The sequence below is a fragment of the Pseudorca crassidens genome, chromosome 8 (genome assembly GCF_039906515.1).
Source record: "Pseudorca crassidens isolate mPseCra1 chromosome 8, mPseCra1.hap1, whole genome shotgun sequence".
Classification (NCBI taxonomy): Eukaryota; Metazoa; Chordata; class Mammalia; order Artiodactyla; family Delphinidae; genus Pseudorca; species Pseudorca crassidens.
Genome location: NC_090303.1, coordinates 64973738 through 64994828, shown reverse-complemented (window position 1 = coordinate 64994828; position 21091 = coordinate 64973738). Strand labels below are relative to the sequence as shown.

Sequence of the window (21091 nt, the reverse complement as noted above, 5' to 3'; positions counted from 1 at the left end):
TATTGTAGTTTTAGGATAAAAAAAAAAAAAATCCATAGACCATTCACTGCTTAGGGTAGCAGGAGGGAGTGACTTTACCGTAAGAGGATTTGGGTCTTGCCAACTAGCTGTCTCTGGTTCTTCTCCCAGCTCTGAGGGCTGCATCCTATTTCAGCTTCACCCACTTTACTGCTTTGTGCCCCAGCTGGCTCCTTTGATGTTGTCGACTCTTGTACCTGGTGGTTTACCCTCTGGAGCTGTGCTTGGATATAGAGACCCCACTAGTGTCACACATTTTCTTTTCCCTAAATAATGTCTTTAGTCCTGTCCAAACACATCCGAAACTCTAGGATCATCCACCCATCCCCAAATGACACCCAGTTCTTGTGCATTGTGGAGCCACTTGTATTCTCTTGACTGTTGCACTGCACCCTGGGGGCCCAGGTGTGTAAATTATACTCCAGTAGTGACCTTGGTCTATAATATGTTGAATCAAGTCTTCTGTCACTTTTTCTATCAGTTTTTTTATTGCATTTTTAAGTGTTCTTGACATGAGTATTTTTAGAGGTGTCCAATTAGAGGTAGTTCTTAATGTTTTCTTCCTTGATTGTTATGTCTGTCACCCTTCTAATTTTATAAAGTGGGATAAAGCTGCAGGCTTCTTAACATGTAGGTTAAGAATAAAGAGGAGGATATCTTCAATTGAGTTTAGAATCTTTTTTATAAATTGTGTTTCTATTGAGAAATAAAAGTTGATATTTGTTTAGCAGATTAGAAATTTATAGGCAGATTGAGTATGACATTTTAAAATCCAGAAGTATATTTGTTTTTAAACTAAATACACACACACACACACACACACACACACACACACACACACGTTTTCTGAAGTCAAATAAGCCAGTATATTTCACCGGAAATGGAAGTAGAAGGGAAAATAGAAAACATAGCCAAATGGTGAAATGGGGCTGGGCTGCCAACCTCTGACTTAAGGAGATGAAGTAAGATGTTTTTGCAAACACAACCTATTTCTAATGTACCTTCTTGTCTGGAATTCTCAGGATTTTGGTATTTCTTTAAAACACCTATTGTTGATTGTTTTCTAAAAGCTGTGTTGTGAAGACATAGTTACAGTTATTTATTTCATAAGATGCCCTGGTATTTCTCAGCCACAGACTGACAGTTTCTGGAGGCCAGTTTCTCAAGACCCCGCGTGTGCAAGTCTCTGTTCTGCCAGGGGGAGGGAACGTAGGAGAGTAGTTAGTAGGCTGTTACGAAAGTCCCCATTGCTGCTTTTGAGGGGAATTCAATACATTCCTGAGGAGTGGAATCTCTTATTGATAAATGCAAGCTTTTCTTGTTGGACCTGAAGGGCAGATATCATGCAAGTAATATTAATCCTTTCGTTCTTTGTCATTCAGTTTGATTTTAATATTATTCTGGAGTGTGGGATGCTTCTTCACTAGTCCACTGTGCATTGTTAAGTAAGAGTAGATTGGATGGTATGTATAGCTATTAATATTTACCCTGAAGCAGTGGTGTGCTGGTAAATGTTTAATAGCCAACTCTCGGGAAAAAATATACATATACCTAAAATTTATTATAAATTTTATTGATATAAAAGATGTGTACAAATAATAACAGAGTTTCTAAACAGGATTTTTTAGTTCTTTTTGGAAATAGCTCACCAGAAATACTCTGACTAGCTCAAATAAAAGAAGGAGTGTGGTACTGGGATACAGAGGTCTTGTGGTATTAGGGACAGGAAACAAAGTATTTGGGCCTCATGAAAACTGAAAGTGGGAATTTGAAAGCCCTTTTAACCAAGGAGGCCTGTCCTCTCCATATCAACTCTCTCTCCTTCCCTCCTCCTACTCCACGTGTTTCTTGTCTCTATTACTTCTGATAGAGGTGTCTGTCAGAAGTATGTTTATTTCCCCAGTTAGTTGGTTTCGTCCTTTTGCCTTGCTTTGAAATTCAAAGGAAGTCAAAACAAACTTTGTTTTTTGAGGGTGAATATTTCTATTAGTGGAAAATTAATTTAGGACAGAATTAGTCCTGAAAAAGGGATGTCCATTTGAAGATGTGTTTTTGTTTTAAGGCTCATCCCCCTGTTGCTGTTACAGAGTTCATCCCTACTTGCTACCACGTAGTTATTCTCTTTTTTTTTTTTTTTTCGGTATGTGACCCTCTCACTGTTGTGGCCTCTCCCATTGCGGAGCACAGGCTCCGGACACCCAGGCTCAGCGGCCATGGCTCACGGGCCGAGCCGCTCCGCGGCAGGTGGGATCTTTCCAGACCGGGGCACGAACCTGTGTCCCGTGCATCGGCAGGCGGAGTCTCAACCACTGCGCCACCAGGGAAGCCCACGTAGTTATTCTTTATTTGTTATTCTTTATTTGTCACCATCCTTCAGTCTGTCTTTCTTGGTTCCTTCCCTTCTGCCAAGGAATATGTACATCTCTTACCTTTCCCTCTCAAAGGACAAAATTGAAGCAAGATTTTTTAATTGGTCTACCCATTGGGTATCCTTGTCACCCCCAATCTAATCTTTAAAACTCCTGTTCCTTTCTCTACTGCAGTCTGGTCTCACCAGTGGTGAGGGTGTGGTCCCATCCACCTGTACCACCTGCCCCTTTTACAGTGATTACCTGGCAGCCAGCCAAGCCATTCTTTTGTTTGGTTTTAATCTAAGGATGGTAAAATAATGCATAAAACCACTCAAGGTTTTCACGGAGAAGTGCTGTGAACAGCCTATAGGGACTCTGTTCCTGTCTTTTTGTGCTTAATTTTCTCTTTAGTTTCTCACTGATTATGGCCATCTTTAGAATTTCTACACGTCTCATAAAAACTGTAGCTGAAGGATGGACAAAAATTCCTTTCCCACAATTCTTTTTTAAAAATTAATTAATTAATTAATTAATGGCTGCGTTGGGTCTTCGTTGCTGCAAGCGGGCTTTCTCTAGTTGTGGTGAGTAGGGGCTACTCTTTGTTGTGGTGTGCAGGCTTCTCATTGTGGTGGCTTCTCTTGTTGTGGAGCACGGGCTCTAGGCATGTGGGCTTCAGTAGTTGTGGCACGTGGGCTCAGTAGTTGTGGCTCATGGGCTTAGTTGCTCCGTGGCATGTGGGATCTTCCCGGACCAGGGCTCGAACCCATGTCCCCTGCATTGGCAGGTGGATTCTTAACCACTGTACCACCAGGAAAGTCCCTCCCACAATTCTTAAGGCGAGAAATAGAGGAGAATCATTAAAGCACCTAAGTTTGAGTATGATTTTTAGATCTTGTAATAGAATCTTTGAGCCCTTTTCCATTCACTGTTCTACTGCAGGGTGCCCAGAGAATACCCCTTTTTGATTTTTAGGCTCTTTCAGCATGTAGCTCTCTGTTCTAGATCATCTGAGCAGATCTTCTTTAGAAATCATTGAGCATTGAGTAGAGTTGATGACTCTGAGTCCACTTATACGGTCTGGTAACTCTCCAGGCCCTGCTGCCTACTTGCACACTTGTTTGTTGTCCTCCATGGAAAATACTTTTACTGAACTTTACTTTTAGGGTCTTAAAAGAAACAACTATATGAAATTCCTTACTTTATGTTTCGTGCATCTCTGTGGTTTGAGTACATTACCTACTGTAGTACCCACTATCCTCTCTTAGGAAACTTTTTTATGTGTGAAATGTGTCCTCCCTGTGGAATTGTATAAAATATTTACATATATTTTTAAACAATAGTAAAGTGAACACCTGTGTGCCCATCATTCAAATTAAGAAATATCATTATTGGAAGCTTTCATTCACTTAAAATTCCTCCTTAATGCATTTTCTTCCCTTCTCCCAGGCCTCAGAGGAAATGGCGTCCTAACTTTTGGTCTAAGTTTTTCCTTGCTTTTCTTTATAACTTTACCACCTATGTATATATTCTTAAATATGGTATATTGTTTAGTTTTGAAAAACTGTGGACATTGTTTTTTTAGTTTGACACGTGTAAGTTTACTCTTTTTAATATTACTATTTTTTAGGATCCTATTTTGCTCTGTTTTTAGTACTCATATATGTGATTTTGTGATCCATTAATTTTTCTTAGAATAATTTTGTTGACACATTACAAATTGAAATGAAAGGTAGCAGGCTGTGTGTGGCATTTCAGTTTCCCTGAATGTGTATTTCTTTGATTGCACATCTCTCCCCAATTCATCCTCCTCCCTATAGAAGTGTGCCCCATAGTTTGGGATGGTCTGACGATTTGTGATGTTTCAGTTTGTTTTTTGAAGTTTCTGTTCTAATGGTTTTTCAAGCCAAAATTAATAAAATATACTATTTTATTTCCTTTAGTGATGAATAAGAACATCTGTTTTAATGTTGTCTGGAAGATTTTTATGATTGTTTTACTCATAGCTCTTTGTCTGACAAATATCAACAGGTCCCCAAATAAGTTTATTGAACTACTTTTTTAATTATATTCTACAGCTGGGTAAGAGACTTATTAGTGTGTTTTTAAAGTTAATTGTCATTATTTTGTGTGTACGTACATGACCTTGGCTTATTGGCTTTTTGTGATAAAATGCAGCAGCAGTTTCTTACCCCGTCTGTCTCCATAACCCATCCATTCCTTTGTCCAGAGAAACCACTTTCACATCTTTGAAATCTCAGCAATTCTACCATGGAAACCAGTAGCCCATACTTAGGTTCTTATAACCATGTAAATATTGCTCACTGCTGGGTCACGTAGGGTAATTAATTGTTTACATGGTAACAGTTTCTTTCCTGTAGTTAGTAATTGCCTATTATTTTGTTTTCCTTTGGTTTCTGTATACTGATTAATTCTGAACCACAACTAAACTGTAAAATGCTTAATTTATATGTTGCCAAATGTATAAAATTCACCGTTTCAGTTCTCCCCCCGCTAGTCCCTGGGGCCTCCCTCTTAGAGTCCTGTCTTCTGGTTCCACACTAGGCTGATCACTCTCTAGGCTTGCATGTTGGAACTTTATATTTTACTTTTTCACTTGATTTGACTGATTTTAGTATTTTATTTTCCTCAGACTTTGTTCCACTGTCTTCTAAGAATTCAATTTGGCTTTTCAAAATTTAGTTCTGTTTTGCCATCAATTCCTTTTGTACGTGGCTTTTTTTTCCCTCTGGCAGCTTTTGGGTTCTTCTTTTTCATGTCTTAAATAAAGGTCATGATGTGGTAGATTTCGTTTCATCCTTTTCATTGGATACCCTGTGGGTTCTGTTCATTTGGACATGTGTATTCTTCTGTTCTGGGGAAAATTTTCTAGTATTATTCCTTGGATGACTTTCTCTTCTCCATTGTCTCTGTTTTTCTCAAAATCCTATTGTTTGGATATGGAACTCTTGGATTGAAATCTAATTTCTAGTTTTTTCCCTCCCTTATTTTATCTGTTATACTTTATTGTACTTTCTATGAGGTTTCCAACTCTCCTAAAGAGTTTTGAGCTTGAAGTTTTCTTCTGCTTCTTGCATTGTCTCTTGACTGCAGGTCCCCCTTCAATTTGTATTTGTTTCTGTTTTTCACGCTGAAAGCTTCCTCACAACCTGGTGATCCTTAGCTTGACATTTATTTTTAAGAACGAGGTAGCTTGTAAAAGCCCGTTGGAAGGGTGTAAGGTGGATGGGACTTACTGACTAGTGGCTTTTATTATAGAATGAACAGGTCGGGATCATCTTGTAGCTTCTTCATTTACCAGCCTCAGAAGCCTCTATACGGAGAGTGGAGGCACATTGGATTCTTAATCACTTCAGTGCAGAAGTGACACCAGGTACCAGTGACAATTGCCCACCCCCACCTCTTGTGGACACTTATGTGTGAGGGCTCAAGTCCACTCACAAAGGCAGGAAGCAGTATTCCCCGTCTCTCTTTTCCATTCCCTTTATTGCATTAAGGGAGCTTTTTGAGGAGAACTTTTAAATGATTTTCTTTATGAAGGTCTCTACATTTAATGTTTGCTGCTCAGTACCTATGTGACCACTCGGATCTGTCCCTGACTCTCCTTCTCCTTTGAATATTTACCTTTCTCTACCTGTTTCTGCTAAGTTCTTTACTGCTTCTCAGCTTTTGTGAGAAAAGCCTGGCCACTCTTTTGTAGACATAGCTACTCATCAGAAAATGCCTTCCACATGAGGAACCAACCACTCACAGAGTACAAAGAAAATCCAATTCTGGTTTTCTGTTTTTCTCTATTATCTTTGGCCATTGGAGGTTCATAGTGGCTTCTTTGATACCAGAATTTTTTTTAGAACTACTTTATTTATAGATAGGTTCCAGAAGCCTTGAGGGACTGGAAGATTAGTCTGTATGTCAAAACCTCCTTTTAATTTTGCTTAATAACCCCCTTTCTAACCTGAAGTGAATAGTCATAATTAATATAACCAGTTTTCCAACACTGTCTTCTCATGATCCAACCCAAGGCACCTATGAAGTGACTCAGTGTTTTTTTTTAGGCGCTGTGGCAGAATAGACTAACTTTTTACATCAATTTCTTACTCCTTCCCCGCCCTCCACCTGTTTTAAGGAAAAGTTGAATTTCTTATTCTGTATGCTAATTTCACTTGCATTGTTTTATTTGACATTTTTTTGTTCTTCATTAATAAATCAAGCATTTACTGTTTATGCAGGCTGGATTTTTGGTTAAAAACGTGTCTTAAGTAGGCTGTGAATTGAACCAGCTCAAACTTTTCCAGCTCCATGGTTTTTTTTGGTTTTTTGAATGTTCTATTAACTTGGCCTGCTAGCACATCTTTAATCATTTGGTCTAACAGTTGTATATGAATATTTAAAAGATGTGTATTTCTCTTCAGCATGCTTAAATTGATGAAAGTTATTGGTTAAAAATATTGGTGTCTTTTCTACAAAATCTGCCCCCTTTTATGTCATTATCTCAGCAAATGACATTTTTTTTTAAATTTAAAATTTTTGGCTGCGTCGGGTCTTTGTTGCTGTGCGCTGGCTTTCTCTAGTTGCGCAGGCTGGGGCTACTCTTGGTTGCAGTGCGTGGGCTTCTCATTGCGGTGGCTTCTCTTGTGGTGGAGCATGGGCTCTAGGCACACAGGCTTCAGTAGTTGTGGCGTGTGGGCTCAGTAGTTGTGGTTTGGGGGCTCTAGAGCACAGACTCAGTATTTGTGACACACGGGCTTAGTTGCTCCACGGCAGGTGGGATCTTCCCGGACCATGGATTGAATTCGTGTCCCCTGCACTGGCAGGCGGATTCTTAACCACTGCACCACCAGGGAAGTCCCTCAGCAAATGACACTTGACCACACTGTTTGTTGTCCAGGTCTAACCCTGGGAAGATATCCATGACTATCCCCTTTAGTTACCTCTGAAATCCAAGTAGTCACAAAATCCCATTGGTTTCTTCCTTCAGAATATCTCTGGCGTCCTTGCACTTCTTTATTTGTACCCTATCATTTTGCCTCCCTGGGACACCCTGGCATTCTCTGTCTCTCTGGGACATCCCAGCATCTCTCTTACTAGGATACCATGGTATTCTCTCTCCCTAGGACTGCCTCAGCTCTGCCATCAGTCCAGTCCCCCACAGGGCTATTTGTACACTGTGGGACTGTGACAAGGACAGTGCAACAGGAGCACAAGTTTTGGGGAAGAAGGAAGAATAGTGAAAGGGGTCTGGAAGCGTATGCAGGACCAGATCCCACATGGCATTTTAGACGTGTTTAGGGGTTTGAATTTCCTCCTGAGAACAATGGGATGCCAACGAAGGACTGAGTGGATAGTGTTAGTGTGATCGTATTAATTTATTTTTAATGATGGCATGATGTAGAGAATACACTGTAGGAGGAGTGAGCCTGGATATAGTGAAGGTGTGCAGGAAGGTGCTGCCATTGTCCATGTGGAAGGGGATGGTGGCCTGAGCTAGTATAGTGGGGGTTGGATGGAGAGAAGCGGACAGACTCCATGATATTTGGGAGGCAGAGTTCATGAGGCTTTGTGATTGAGTTGTTCTTTTTAAAATAATTTTAGGACAGCACAGGTTTGCACGTTGGTGTAATTTTCTCCAGTGGTGCTCAACAGAGGGTTAAGAAGCTAGGAGTGCCTGTGAGGAAGGAGAAAGCTGTGAATAGTGGGGAATGAGCTGGAGTGTTGGGAGATAACAGCCCTGAGGAGGGCAAGTGAAGAAATGAGCTGAGATGAGCAGGGTTTAATGAAGGGCTCAGGAGCAGTGTCTGGAAGTGACAATAGAGGTGGCTGCTGGCCTCACCTCCAGGTCAAGAGCCAATACAGGAGCATGACAGAGTGACTCTCACAGCAAGGTGAGGTTTCAAGGCAGGAGAAGGAAGCATCTGGGTAGAGGCTGAGGCTGATGAGGAAAGAAGTTTTTCACCATGGAATGGAGGTCCCAGTAGCAATGACGTGAGATGTTGTATGTTTGACCACAAGATTCCCCCAAAATGAATGCCAACAGTCTTCTGATTGAATAGTTTTTATGTTTTCACTTACTCTTCAGATACCTTTTGAATCTCTGCCCTAGGAGAGGCTCAGTATTAGGCACTCCAACAGCTGCAGTGATGTATCGAAAGTTCACAATCTAGTAAATAAAATATTATTTTTCTTGGCCCTGGCAGACAAAGAGTTAATTTAAAGGCATTAATGATTTGCTTATAACAGACTGGCAGGACCAAGCTGAGAACTTTTCTCAGCCTTCCTGATTCTCATTCTTTCTCTCACCTTTACTTTCTCTTTCCTTAATGCTCCAAAGTATCCCTGCCTCTAAGTTTAAGGGAAGATGCTCAGCTCTCAACCAGGCCTGGTGGGCTAGCAGGTGCTGAGGATTACATCTCAAACTTGAGACTGGAAATCCTCTTAATTGATTTCTTTCCAAAATATTCTCTCATATGCTGTTTCTTAAGCATTTATACAGCAAGAAAACTCACTCCAAGGGTAATTTAATATCATTTTGAATTACTACTTTCATTTTCTCTTTGAACTTTGCGTGTTTCATCATTCTTTGGTAAATAGAGGTAGAAACCTCTGAGATTAACACAGCCTACCAAAATGTGATGATTGGTTTGAATCTGCTTCACTGAAAAGTTTGGGAAAGAAGAGAATTATAAAATTATTAAACGTTAGAACTGAAAAGTGTTTTTAAGATCTTTTACATTCTCACCCCCTTATTTTATATCTAAGGAAATCAAGGCTCAAAAGATTAATGAGATGTATGAGTAAATGTGGTAATTGTTTGCCAAGCTCAGAATCCTTTCAAATTTGCACAGTAGGAACTTTCATGTTTTCTCACAGGTGGTAGTTGGTAATATTGCAGAAGAAACTTTTTTTTTAACCACTAGGGAATGCTGAAATATCAACTGTAATGGAAAAAAAAATCAATTTTAAGTATTCTGATTACTACATCTTTTCTGTTTAGCAAAATAAAATGACCTATGTGATAGTCATTAAGGATCGGAGGGTAGGAAGGTAAATGCTGGGAACACTACTTTGGATTTATTGCAAGTCATATCATTTCCTAGTGATTGTAACTTAGAACATTCCTCGTAGATAAGCAAAGTTTATTCTCTCCTCCTGGCTATGCAGGGCCTGAATATACCAGAAAGTCTGCCTCCCTGCTTTATTAGTTAAGCAAAGGTGTCTACATAATCATGGAAGATGCTGCGCCATAACCTATAGTATATTAGAACACTATATAATTTTGAGGTAAGGAAGACCTTCACAGACAAGACAGGAAATGCAGAAGAAATAAATTAAAATATTGACATTTTACTATGAAATTAACTACATAAAATTAAAATTTTTTTCTGACAGAATACACTGTAAATTATATCAGAAGATTTTGTCACACATGACAGTAAAAAAATTTGTATCCCTAATCTTTAAATAGGGAAACAGAGAATCCAATAGGAAAACAGACAAGAATGTGAATATACAATTCACAGAAGAGTAAATGAAGAAAACAGAACAAAACAGCCCACTAAAATGATGCTTTGTTGTAAAGCAACTATACTCCAATAAAAATTAATAAAAAAATTTTTAAAAAAGTAAAATGATGCCTTGTACAAATAGGCAGGAAGAACAAATCAAAATAACAGTGAGCAAAACATTTTCACCCTTCCTATGGGCAAAATGTAAAAGGATCTGGGCATATTGGGTGCTGTGTTATAGAGATACGTACCCCTCATACATTGGTGAGGGTGTGGACTGGAATGGCTTCTCTGGAAAGTTCACGTTCTTTGACTTGGCAGTCTCACACGTCTATTCAATAGAAATAAAGGCACCATTTTTTTTTTACATGTACAGCGATGTTATTTTAACATTTTAAAAACTATAGCAAGGAATTGAAAAACATTCGTATGACCAATAACAGGAAAAGGGCTGAAAAAATTGCAGTGTGTTTGTACTGTGCAATATTTGACATCTATTAAAATAAAAAGAATGCCTTGGGGCTTCCCTGGTGGCGCAGTGGTTGAGAGTCCGCCTGCCGATGCAGGGGACACGGGTTCGTGCCCCGGTCCGGGAAGATCCCACATGCCGGGGAGTGGCTGGGCCCGTGAGCCATGGCCGCTGAGCCTGCACGTCCAGAGCCTGTGCTCCACAACGAGAGAGACCACAACAGTGAGAGGCCCGCGTACCGCAAAAAAAAAAAAAAAAAAAAAAAAGATGGCTCTACAGTCCTTCTGTTTTCCCTCCTTACCTCTCTCCTTAAATGCAAGTGGTATTTCAGACATCCCCTTCCCCCCTTTCCTCAAGCCTTTAGCCCTGCTACCTGTTCTCTTGAGCAGCAAGTGACTCTGTGCCCTGACTCTAGGGAAAATGGCAACTCTGTAAACTCCTTGCCACTAAACATGCAAACTTCACCTTCCTCTTGGCTGACTGGCCCCATGTGCTGGGGATCCCAGCCCTTCCTTTCTCCTTCTGGGGGTGATGCAGAAGGTGTATGTTCTTGCTATATGGATTATCCCTGCCATCTCATGTATCTCTTCTGTGTTTCCTCATTCATACATCCTGAAGAATAAATATAATGGCCTAGAATACCTATGTCTGATTCTTTGTTACTTCTCTGTGTTATATACGTATTTGCTGGATGGATAGAAAGAAAGAAAGAAGGATATTTGGGTAAAATAACAAGAAAGCAGCATGAGCTAAAGAGAGTAAAAAGACCTCAATAGTAGAGATGAAAGAAACGATGGAACAAACCTAAAAACAGCCTTACTTTCACCTGCCCAAATGCTTCTGGCCAGGGGATGAGGAGAATGGGGATGTTTTCACTCTTACGTGATCAAATGAAGGTTTAACTGTTAGGACTGCCAAACTATACCACTGTGGTTTCTTAGCTAGAGTTATACGCCAGATTTTCATATTTTGATATTTGTGTTGTATTTCCCAATTTTTGGAAAACAAATGAACGATAAAACTTTATCTGTAAACTAGGTTTCCCAAGCATGTATAAAAGTAGCTTGCGTTTGGGAAATATTGAATTAATTAAATCTTTAATGTGCTAACATGCTTTGTGAATTTGCAAGAGCAGGAGACAGTGTGGTGATTTCCAGCTTTATGACCATTAAGCACTTTTCTGTACTTGCTCCCATCCCCTCTTCTGAATATATATTATATGCCAAGAAAAATACTTTGAGAAATGCTGAGGGACACAAATTAATATGTGTACTAAAGGATAAAAAAAAAAAGAAGAGAAAGACAGGTCAGGTTGCATGACGCACAGTAACATGACTATTAAGAATTTTTTATTTCTTGTCAGTTTGTGTTTTTCTGTACATTTTGAAGATGGAAAATGATTTTTTTAAAATAAAACTTGTTTTGGCTAATGATACCTTAGAGGAAATAAGCTGTTTTGTAAATAAGTATAGTAGAGTTCTAGTGTGGCTAAAACTTCTTGTAGTACTGGCAGATTATCATGCTCTGTTATTTCAAGGTTTTATTAAGATTGACCTGCTTTCTGTTATTCAAGTTACATTTTCTTATTCTCTTTTCCAGCGGCAGTCGATTAGGAGGCCTGGTTACAGTGTTGTGCTTCTTTTTCAATCATGGAGAGGTAGGTAGTCAACAAATATTTTCAAAATCTTTAGGGAATTTTACTTCTAGAAATATGAGTTTCTTCTTTAGGTAGTCAGTCAAGTATTTTTTAAAATTTTAGGAGATTTTACTAATAGAAATATAAATTTCTTCCTTAATTTCTTTAAATGTAATCTATAGTAGCATTCTTTAAATGTTTGATCTTATTTTGATTCATTTTTTTAAACACTAGCACTTATCTTTAACTTTTCATGACCATTATATCTTTTATGTGATACATCTCTTAGTGGCCTGAAGAAATAGTGGGTCTGTGTTAATTCTATATATAATTTAACACTGTGTTCTAACTATGACGCAAATAAGCTAGCCATGTATCCATTAACTTCCTGTGTCAGGGTAACTTTTCGATGTAGGAGCTATAGTGTATGTTTCTAGTTTAATGCATTTCAATTCAACTTTGATATACTTTTGAGTATCCTTTGCAGAATATTTTATTGTATCTATAAATTTTCACGTATCCAAGGGCTTTCCAAAGAGAACAGCATTGTAAAAAGCATAGACTCTGGATCCAGGTTACCTGTGTTCAAATCCTGGCTCTTCCATTTAGTGACTGAGTGACCTAGGCAAGCCATTTAATCTCACCTTAGTTTCCTCTTTGTAAACGGGCATAATGATGTTATCCATTTCATGGGATTATTGGGGAGATTAAATGAATTCATATGCGTAATGTGCCTAGAACAATGTTTGACACACAGTTACTGCTAAATAATTTAGTTTGTGTAATTGTTTATATTATCATTAGTAACTTATTTTAGATTAAATTTTAATATAAATTCAAGATGCCAGTGAAATCCTTCCAGGAAATTAATTATAGTTGTAAATGAATTTCTAGTAATATATCTCTGTCCAGTTTTCTTTCATGGTAAGTTTTGTATGAAGGGAAAGAAAGGAAAGGTCAGGTTGCTTTGTGTGAAGTAACTCATTCCTTTTATGTGTTTCTACACTAAGTGTCTACAGCATTTGAATATGCACATGTTACAAAGCTCTAAGAGTAGTCATGCAAAAACTTAACTGTAGACATAAGGTTGAATTTTATATTATTCAGTGGATTACTGATGGAAATTGAACTAACACATGCTTAGTATTTAGAATCACAGAAACTTAAAGCTTTATGGATTAGAGCATTTGACAAATGATTGCAATATGACATCAATTACTTGATTTGATCTGAATTTTGAGCAAAGAAAAAAAGAATTATTTGGCTCTTTTTGACTGTGGATGCTGCTCAGTGCTGTCGTTGGACCATAAACCTTTTGGAAGCACAGATCTGTGAGAATGACCTAAGAAATAGGTAATAACTGCTTAACAATGGAAGAAAGGAACATTGAGGGTTCACAATGAGATGTTGAGAGGAAAGGGACTGTTGTAAATTTTGAAGCCAAGGCACAGTTTTAAATACTACTGTCTTTAAGCAGAAATATTCTCAGTGTAAATTAGAGGTTATTAATTCCTGATCTTACATTTTTCTAATAATTTTGATACTCATGTAGCATGAACATCATTCTTGACAAAGTCTTTTCAGTTTTTAACAATGAAATTCAGACAATTCAGTTCATTTTTCAGGTTGAGAGGTTTTTTTTTGATACTTTTTAGCTACTTGGTACACTGAAACATGCTTAGGGAACACATTCCACTTAGGAAAAGGTAAACTAAATGAGATTAGAATTAGAATTGTGGTTTTACTGAATTAGTCAAGTAGATAATTGTATTTATATCAGTAACTATAGCTTTAGAGTAGAAAAGTAACCATTTTGAGTAATGACATTAAAATTTAGAACATAAACTGCAGTTTTGGGTAAAATAATCTTGAGAACTCAAGTAACTAAAATCTATTTTATTATAATTTTATATTTATTTTGGTTTTCAGATTGTACAATTTTCAGACCCTTGTTTTCTTCTGATTTTTAAAAATGTTGCCTAAAGTACATAGTTTTTATAAGGGGGGAAGCATCTACTCTGATAGTACCTATTAATGCATTTAGTGAACTTTTCCGGAGAGTCAGTGTTTGCTTCACGGGAATTTCTAGCCAGTTTCTAATTGGTACCCTTCTTTCTTAGAAGAGTTATTTAAATCATGTGAGTGAGTGGTTTATGTGCCAAAAAACAGTTGTGAATTGTTACCTGCTTTTTTCTATTTCCATTATTTAGTTTGCTCTGTACTTGAGTCTAAGATAGTGTAAGATGTACTTTTTAAAATATTTTTTTCTCAGATGATTTTACAAGGGAAAATATTTGCTTTAATAAAAGAACTGCAAATTATGTAGTGTAAATGATTAATCAAATTATTTAAAACAGAAATTTAAAACCTTCAAATCTAAAAAGTGTGAAAACACAGTAAAGGAGCTATTAATTGCTCATAGTAATTATCAATAATATTGAGCTTATATATTTCATAATAAAAATTATGCAGATGTTTTCACTTACCAAGCTTTTTAATTAAATGTTGATTCTGTCCCTATTGAGAATTATTGCTAAGATGAAAGCTAACAATTTTGCTTAGCTTTTAAAGCATTTAGATGGGTACATTAAAAAAAAAACTAAATGCAATATTTTTCTGCAATTTTTTTTTTTTTTTTGCGGTACGTGGGCCTCTCACTGTTGTGGCCTCTCCCGTTGCGGAGCACAGGCTCCGGACGCACGGGCTCAGCGGCCATGGCTCACGGGCCTAGCCGCTCTGCGGCATGTGGGATCTTCCCGGACCGGGGCACTAACCTGTGTCCCCTACATCGGCAGGCGGATTCTCAACCACTGCACCACCAGGGAAGCCCTTTTTCTGCAATTTTTGACTGTTAATTTCTTTTCCTTCCTCCCTCCCTCCCTTGCTTTCCTTTCTAATGATGGTAAAGTTTTGGCCAGGATATTTATTCTGAGTCTTCTGTTTATTCAACTCAATTAAAACAACATATACTGAGGTCCTACTGTATGTCAGGACTTGTAGATGCTGGGGATGTGTCAGTTAGTAAAACAAAGACCCCTGTCCTTGTGGATAATCATGTGAAGGTGGAACAATCCTCTGCTTAAGGTGGGGGGAATACTGGTTTATTTGGGGAGAAGCAAGGAGGCCATTGTGGAAGAGCAGAGAGTGGAAGGGATAAGGCCAACAGTGAAAGACGGGAGGTGATGTGTGGAAGGAGCCAATTCTGTAGTCTTGTCAGTCATTGTAAAGTTCATTTGGAGCACGTGGAAAGGCCATGGAGGGTTACCTGCAGAAGAGGGACATGATTTAAATATTTTTTACATTAATTTGGACTATAGTGTAAGTGCAAGATGTGTTATTCAGACTATTGAGTGGTGTGCCTATTTGTGAAACTTACAGTAACTCCAAAAGTCCAAAAACAGAGAGTGTGCTAGTCTTAGCTGGAAATGAATCTGTTGATGTAGATTTGAAAACTAACTTCTAATGTAGTAGAAAACTAGCCTGCAGTATCTTTCGTGACCTGGCCCTTTCTGCGTCTCACTACTCCAGGGCATTTTCTTTTTGCCTCAGTCCTGCTGTCCTTCCTTCCTCTAGTTCCCAGAAAGGACTGTTCCTTTTCCTTCCTCAGGGCCTTTGCACATGCTGTTTCCTAGCCCTGTATACTTCCCTCCCCCTGTATCTCTTAATCTGTGCCTAGTTAACTCTTAGTCATCTTTAATAACTGGATGTTTTAGTTTGGGTTTCAGTGGTGTTCTTCATTTCTTCCTGCAGATCTGGGTTTTCATCTGGTATCATTTCTCTTTAGTCTAAGAACTTTATTTAGCATTGTGGTGAAGATCTGCTGCCCATAAGTTCTCTTAGCTTTTGCCTTTCTAAAAACATCCTTATTTTGCCTTCATTTTTTTAAAGTATATTTTTGCTGGATAAGAATTCTGGATTGAAAGCTTTATCTTTAAGCACTTTAAGTGTCATTGTTTTGTGTTCTGGATTCCATTGTTTCATAAGTCATCTGTCACTCTTATTATTGTTGTCCTGAATGTAATGTGTATCTTCTGTGGTGGTTTGAAGCTTTGTTTTTTTTCTTTTTTTTTGGTCATTGTTTTAAAATTTAATTAATTATATTTTTGGCTGTGTTGGGTCTTCGTTGCTGCATGCAGGCTTTCTTTCTCTAGTTGCCGTGAGCAGGGGGCTACTCTTTGTTGTGGTGCACGGGCTTCTTATTGCGGTGGCTTCTCTTGTTGTGGAGCATGGGCTCCAGGTGCACAGGCTTCAGTAGTTGTGGCTCACGGGCTGTACAGCGCAGGCTCAGTAGTTGTGGCTCACAGGCTGAGTTGCTTCACGGCATGTGGGATTTTCCCTGACTAGGGATCGAACCCATGTCTCCTGCATTGGCAGGCATATTCTTAAACAATGCGCCACCAGGGAAGTCCTTAAAGCTTTGTTTTTATATTTGATTTTTATTGGTTTGATGGTGATGAACTTAAATTTGGTCTTTTTTGTATGTATCCTGCTTAAGTTTCACTGAACATCTTTGTTCCGTGGGTTTTTTTTTTTTTTTAATTTAAATCAGTTTTCGGAAACCTTTTAGCAAATATCTTTTCTTCAAATATTTTGTCTTCCCCATTCTCTCTCTTATTGTCTTTGAGGATTCTCATTCTATGTATGTTCAACTTTTGATGTTATCCCATAGGTTTTTGATACTCTCTTCATTTTTTTTTAATTTTAATTTTTTCTCTCTTTGTCTCTATTTGGATATATTATTTTGCCATATCCCTGAGTTCATTGGTATTTTATTCTGATATTCAGTCTGCTTTAATGCCCATCCAGTGACTTGTTTATTTTAGATATTATAAATTTCAATTTTAGAATTTCATTGTTTTCCTGAGCTTCCATTTCTCTGTTGAAAATTTTTGTCTGTTTACCCATTCTGTCCATCTTTTCCTGCAAATTTTTAAACCTAATTATTAAGTTTAAATTTAAAGTCCTTGTCTGCTAATTCCAACATTCACATTATCTGTGGATTTAACTAGAATTTACCTTTTGATTGTGGGTTATATTTTTGTATTTTGCATGTCTCATAGATTTGCAAGACATTTTGTATAAAAGAATGATAAAGCCTGAAGTAGATAATTGTTTTTGCTTGTTTTTTTCCCAGAGAGGGATTATCTTTTCCTGTGTCAGGTATGTAGGGTAAGGGCCTGAGCAATTTGATCCCACCATGAGTCTTGCTAAGCTGGGCAGGGCTGTGGTTTTAATTTGTTTTAGTTTACCTCCAGTTTCAAATGAATTAAGGAGATTTCTGCTCTGTGGCTCAATCTCCAGTTTCCCAGATGCTCAGCCCAGGGCATGATCTCTTTGATCTTACCAGCAATTGAATCTGGAGGGGGTGAAGTTTTAGCTTTTTAGTTTCAGTCCATCACTGGATTCGACTTCAGCAAGTTCCTGGAAGCTAAGCACTGTGTGAGACTGTGACTTCTCTCTGCTTCCTCCCTGTTCTTCACTGCTTCTTCACCCCAATCTGAATATCCAATTAACTTAGTACTGTTTGTTGAAAAGACCATTCTTTTTCCATTGAATTGTAGTGGTGCTTTTGTCATTAATCAAGTAACTGTATATTTGTAGATTTGTTTTTAGACTCTCAAATCTGTTCTATTTTTCTATTTATCTTTAAGCCAGTATCACACTATCTTAAATATTGTAACTTTAAAAGTTTGATATCTGGTAGTAAAAAGTCTCCAACTCTGTTCTCCGGTGTTGCTTTAGCTAGTCCAGGTTTTTGTATTTCCGTATAAATTTTAGAATCAGCTTTCCATGATTCCTCCTTCCCCCAGTAGATTTACAACCTGCTAGGACTTTAGTTATGATTGCCTTGATCTCTAGATCAATTTAGGGAGAAGTGACATTCTGAATATATCAGATCTTCCCATCTATAAACATAGGTAATCTTTCATTTATATCAATCTTCTTCAATTTCTTTCAGCAATGTTTTGTGTCTTGCAAATTTTTTATTAGATTAATTCCTAACAAATGTGTGTGTGTGTGTGTGTGTGTGTGTGTGTATTTTTGGGAGGGAGGGGTACTATTCTCTGCCCTTTTGATATGTCCTCAGTGTTCTTTCAACACTTACTTTCTTGCACAAAAAGGTGTTTCAAGATCACCTCGTACTGTCTTGCCCCCAGATGTGGAATCAGCTATTTTCCAAGGAATCTTGGATCCTGTTAGTGGAAAATGGTAACTAGAGACCACAAGTGGGGTGCTTGATGTGCTTATTACTGCTTGGATGTAATGACTTTTAGGTCCTTTTAGCAAAAATCATTAATTCATACTGATTCTTCCAATAATTCTAATCTAGTAATCTAGTAGTATAAACCCTGCCTTCTCCCACTCCATATTTGTATCCCCTCCCTCCCCACAATCTAAATGTATTTACTTACTTGCTTTATTCTGTAATATACACAAAATAGTTTCAGAATTAATACATTACGATTACCAATAACAAACCTACTAAGTAAGGTTTAAGATTTCTTTGCTGTTGTTTTTTTTTCCTAAGATTATATTCTACTAAGGGGGTACAGAGTTCAAAAGTAAAACAGCTCAAAATATACATAGATTATTTTTGCTTCTCTGTTATGTTACCATTTAATACAGTTAGAATCATTTGTTTCAGTTTATACTGCCTTTGTATCTTGACAAATACCTTCATACTGTATACAGAACTCTGATTATGTTGATAACCTTGAGAAGTTTAGTTTACAACCACATGGTAAGATGGTAGAGTTGATATTGATAACATCTTGTCAGCTTTTTATATTTTAAATAAGTAAGGAATGGTCAGGTTGCGTCATTGCTATAAAGGATAGAGTCATGAAGATGTAATTTATTGCTTATCCAACAAAGCTGACTGATTTCACAGAAGTTCTGTGCAAACTTTATGGTAGGATATGGTGATATCCTAGAAGTTCAGAGATAAAAAAGGTTTTCATAGAACCAGTAGAAATTCTTTATTAAGATGGTAAAGCTTACTAATAACAATTATACATCACTGAAACATTAATTTTTGTGTGAGCCAAAATTGTATTACAGATTCAAATTGTAACTGACTGGTTATTTGGGCAGCATGTCAGTACATGGTATAGAAAGAGACAAACTCCAAGAAAGCTACCTGACTTATTATCAAGGTGCAGTCCCATCAGCCTCACAAAGCCCATGCCAAGCTAAGGGTCTACCTAAACAATGGTACTGCCCTAAGTAACATCAGATGGAAGATGTTCAAACGATAGGTGTTGCACCTAGCGTTATTATGGTTGACATCTGGATAGCTGAATCCTTAAACCTACACCATTCTCAGAAAAAGAGTAGCCAAACCCATGGTGTTCAGAAATCTTTTTTGGAATCGCTTGTAAGTATAGTGTTTACAGCAATATTATAGCTAACATAGCAGTGCAGCAGTCAGAGGTGGGATAATTTGTTTTAAACCCAAACATTATACGAACAAGTTACAATTGATCCTACAAAGGTTAACTGTAGTTAAAACTCTTGAACAAGCCTTAAACATGATCTGTTTGATACTGACTATAACTTACAATTGACTAGTCAGTTCTATTCCTATTTTTAAATTGTGAAGAGAAATCAATTAGATTATGCTAGATCTCTAAGAGTATAAGTAAACTATTTGAAAGTAGAGGTTGAAAAATGAAGCTGTTTATTGCTAAAATTCTTCATTTTTGATTCTTGAGTAGATGATTAAAAAATTCAGCCTTCACCAAGCAGAAAATAGATTAAAAGCCTGTTGTCATCAATATCTAGGCAGTGTTATGTTGCAGTATTATTCAATGCTATGAAGTGTGTGCTGAAAAGTATTTAGTGGATGATGACAATTAAAACAGTGTAAGATTTTTTATTGAGTTTACTTTCACAATTAAAGAATTTCTTATTCTTTGTCAGAGTATAGAATACATTTGTGTAACCCTTTTTGAAGCAGTTCACGTGTGTATATTTCCTCCTTTCATTCTTAACATTTGAACCTATAAAGAGAACGATAGATTTTTATTTTCTATTTAAAATTATAGTTAAATAAAAAATATTTATTTGTTGAAATTTAAGGTATGATTAAGACAAATCTGTTTACTATTCTCATATTATATGGTGTCATCTGGAACAGCAATTATGTTAGTACCAGATCTAGTAAAGCACCCTGTGTTATTGGAGAAACAATAAGAAGCACTTTCACATACGTATGAATTCATTCACTCTTAACTTTTTAGAAGGAGAAAACCTTGCTTTTTGTTACTAATTTATAATTGAGCCTTCTTATCCTTACTTTACAGAGGATGTAATCGAGTTTTAGCAAACTGAGTTACTCCTGCTATTAAGAGAAATGAATTTCTAAGAGATGACAACATAGTTGTATTTGGTAACAAAATAAATATGGGTGAACAGTCTGTATGAAGAAAGTTTTCAAATTGTGTATTACATAGTTTAAATATTTTCTTATTCATTTTTGCATAGAGATTGGTAGCCTTATAAATTTTATATATCTCTACTGTCAATCATACTGAAATCTCTAGTTAATCTAATAAACTAACAGATTTTTTACTTTGCATTTCAGTAAAAACAAATATATATTTTTAAAGACTTTTTCAATCTTTTCATATTCTCTTGTATGTACAGTTCATTTATAAATAGATATTTATGTTAATTTCATAGAGAATGCTGAGTTTTGGTAAAAAAAGAGGAATAAATTGGCTCAGACTTTCTGTAGCAGTAGAAGAAATATCTAACAGTCTGAGGTAGAGCTAAAATAAAGGAAAGACTTATTGCCACTGTGGTCTTTGTAATACTACATAGTCTCTGAAGTAGCCCTGCTTGACGTGAAAGATATAATTATTTCTTCTAGTGTGACGAGCTTAGTAGTAGTAATATCAAATTGTTTACATTTAATCCGGTGCAGTTTTCTTTAAATTGAAAGATGGACTTATTAATATATTTAGTATATATGCAGAAACATGATGGAGTCTCATACTGGGATACTACATTATTTAATTAAGTCTAAAGTAAGCTTTTCAGAAAGGTTGATACTTAACTATTTAAGGACTTCTGTGATTTTATTTGATCCCCT

At 37.1% G+C, this 21091-nt stretch overlaps 1 protein-coding gene across 3 annotated transcripts in view; it reads left to right on the top strand.

The window, feature by feature from the left end:
• DPY19L1 (dpy-19 like C-mannosyltransferase 1) overlaps nt 1-21091 on the top strand; it is a 95706-nt gene that overhangs the window by 24848 nt on the left and 49767 nt on the right. For all 3 annotated transcript variants that reach the window (XM_067746698.1, XM_067746699.1, XM_067746697.1), the window contains exon 7: nt 11958-12015. In XM_067746698.1, the coding sequence (XP_067602799.1) occupies nt 11958-12015 (58 nt within the window). The remainder of the gene's footprint in view (nt 1-11957; nt 12016-21091) is intronic.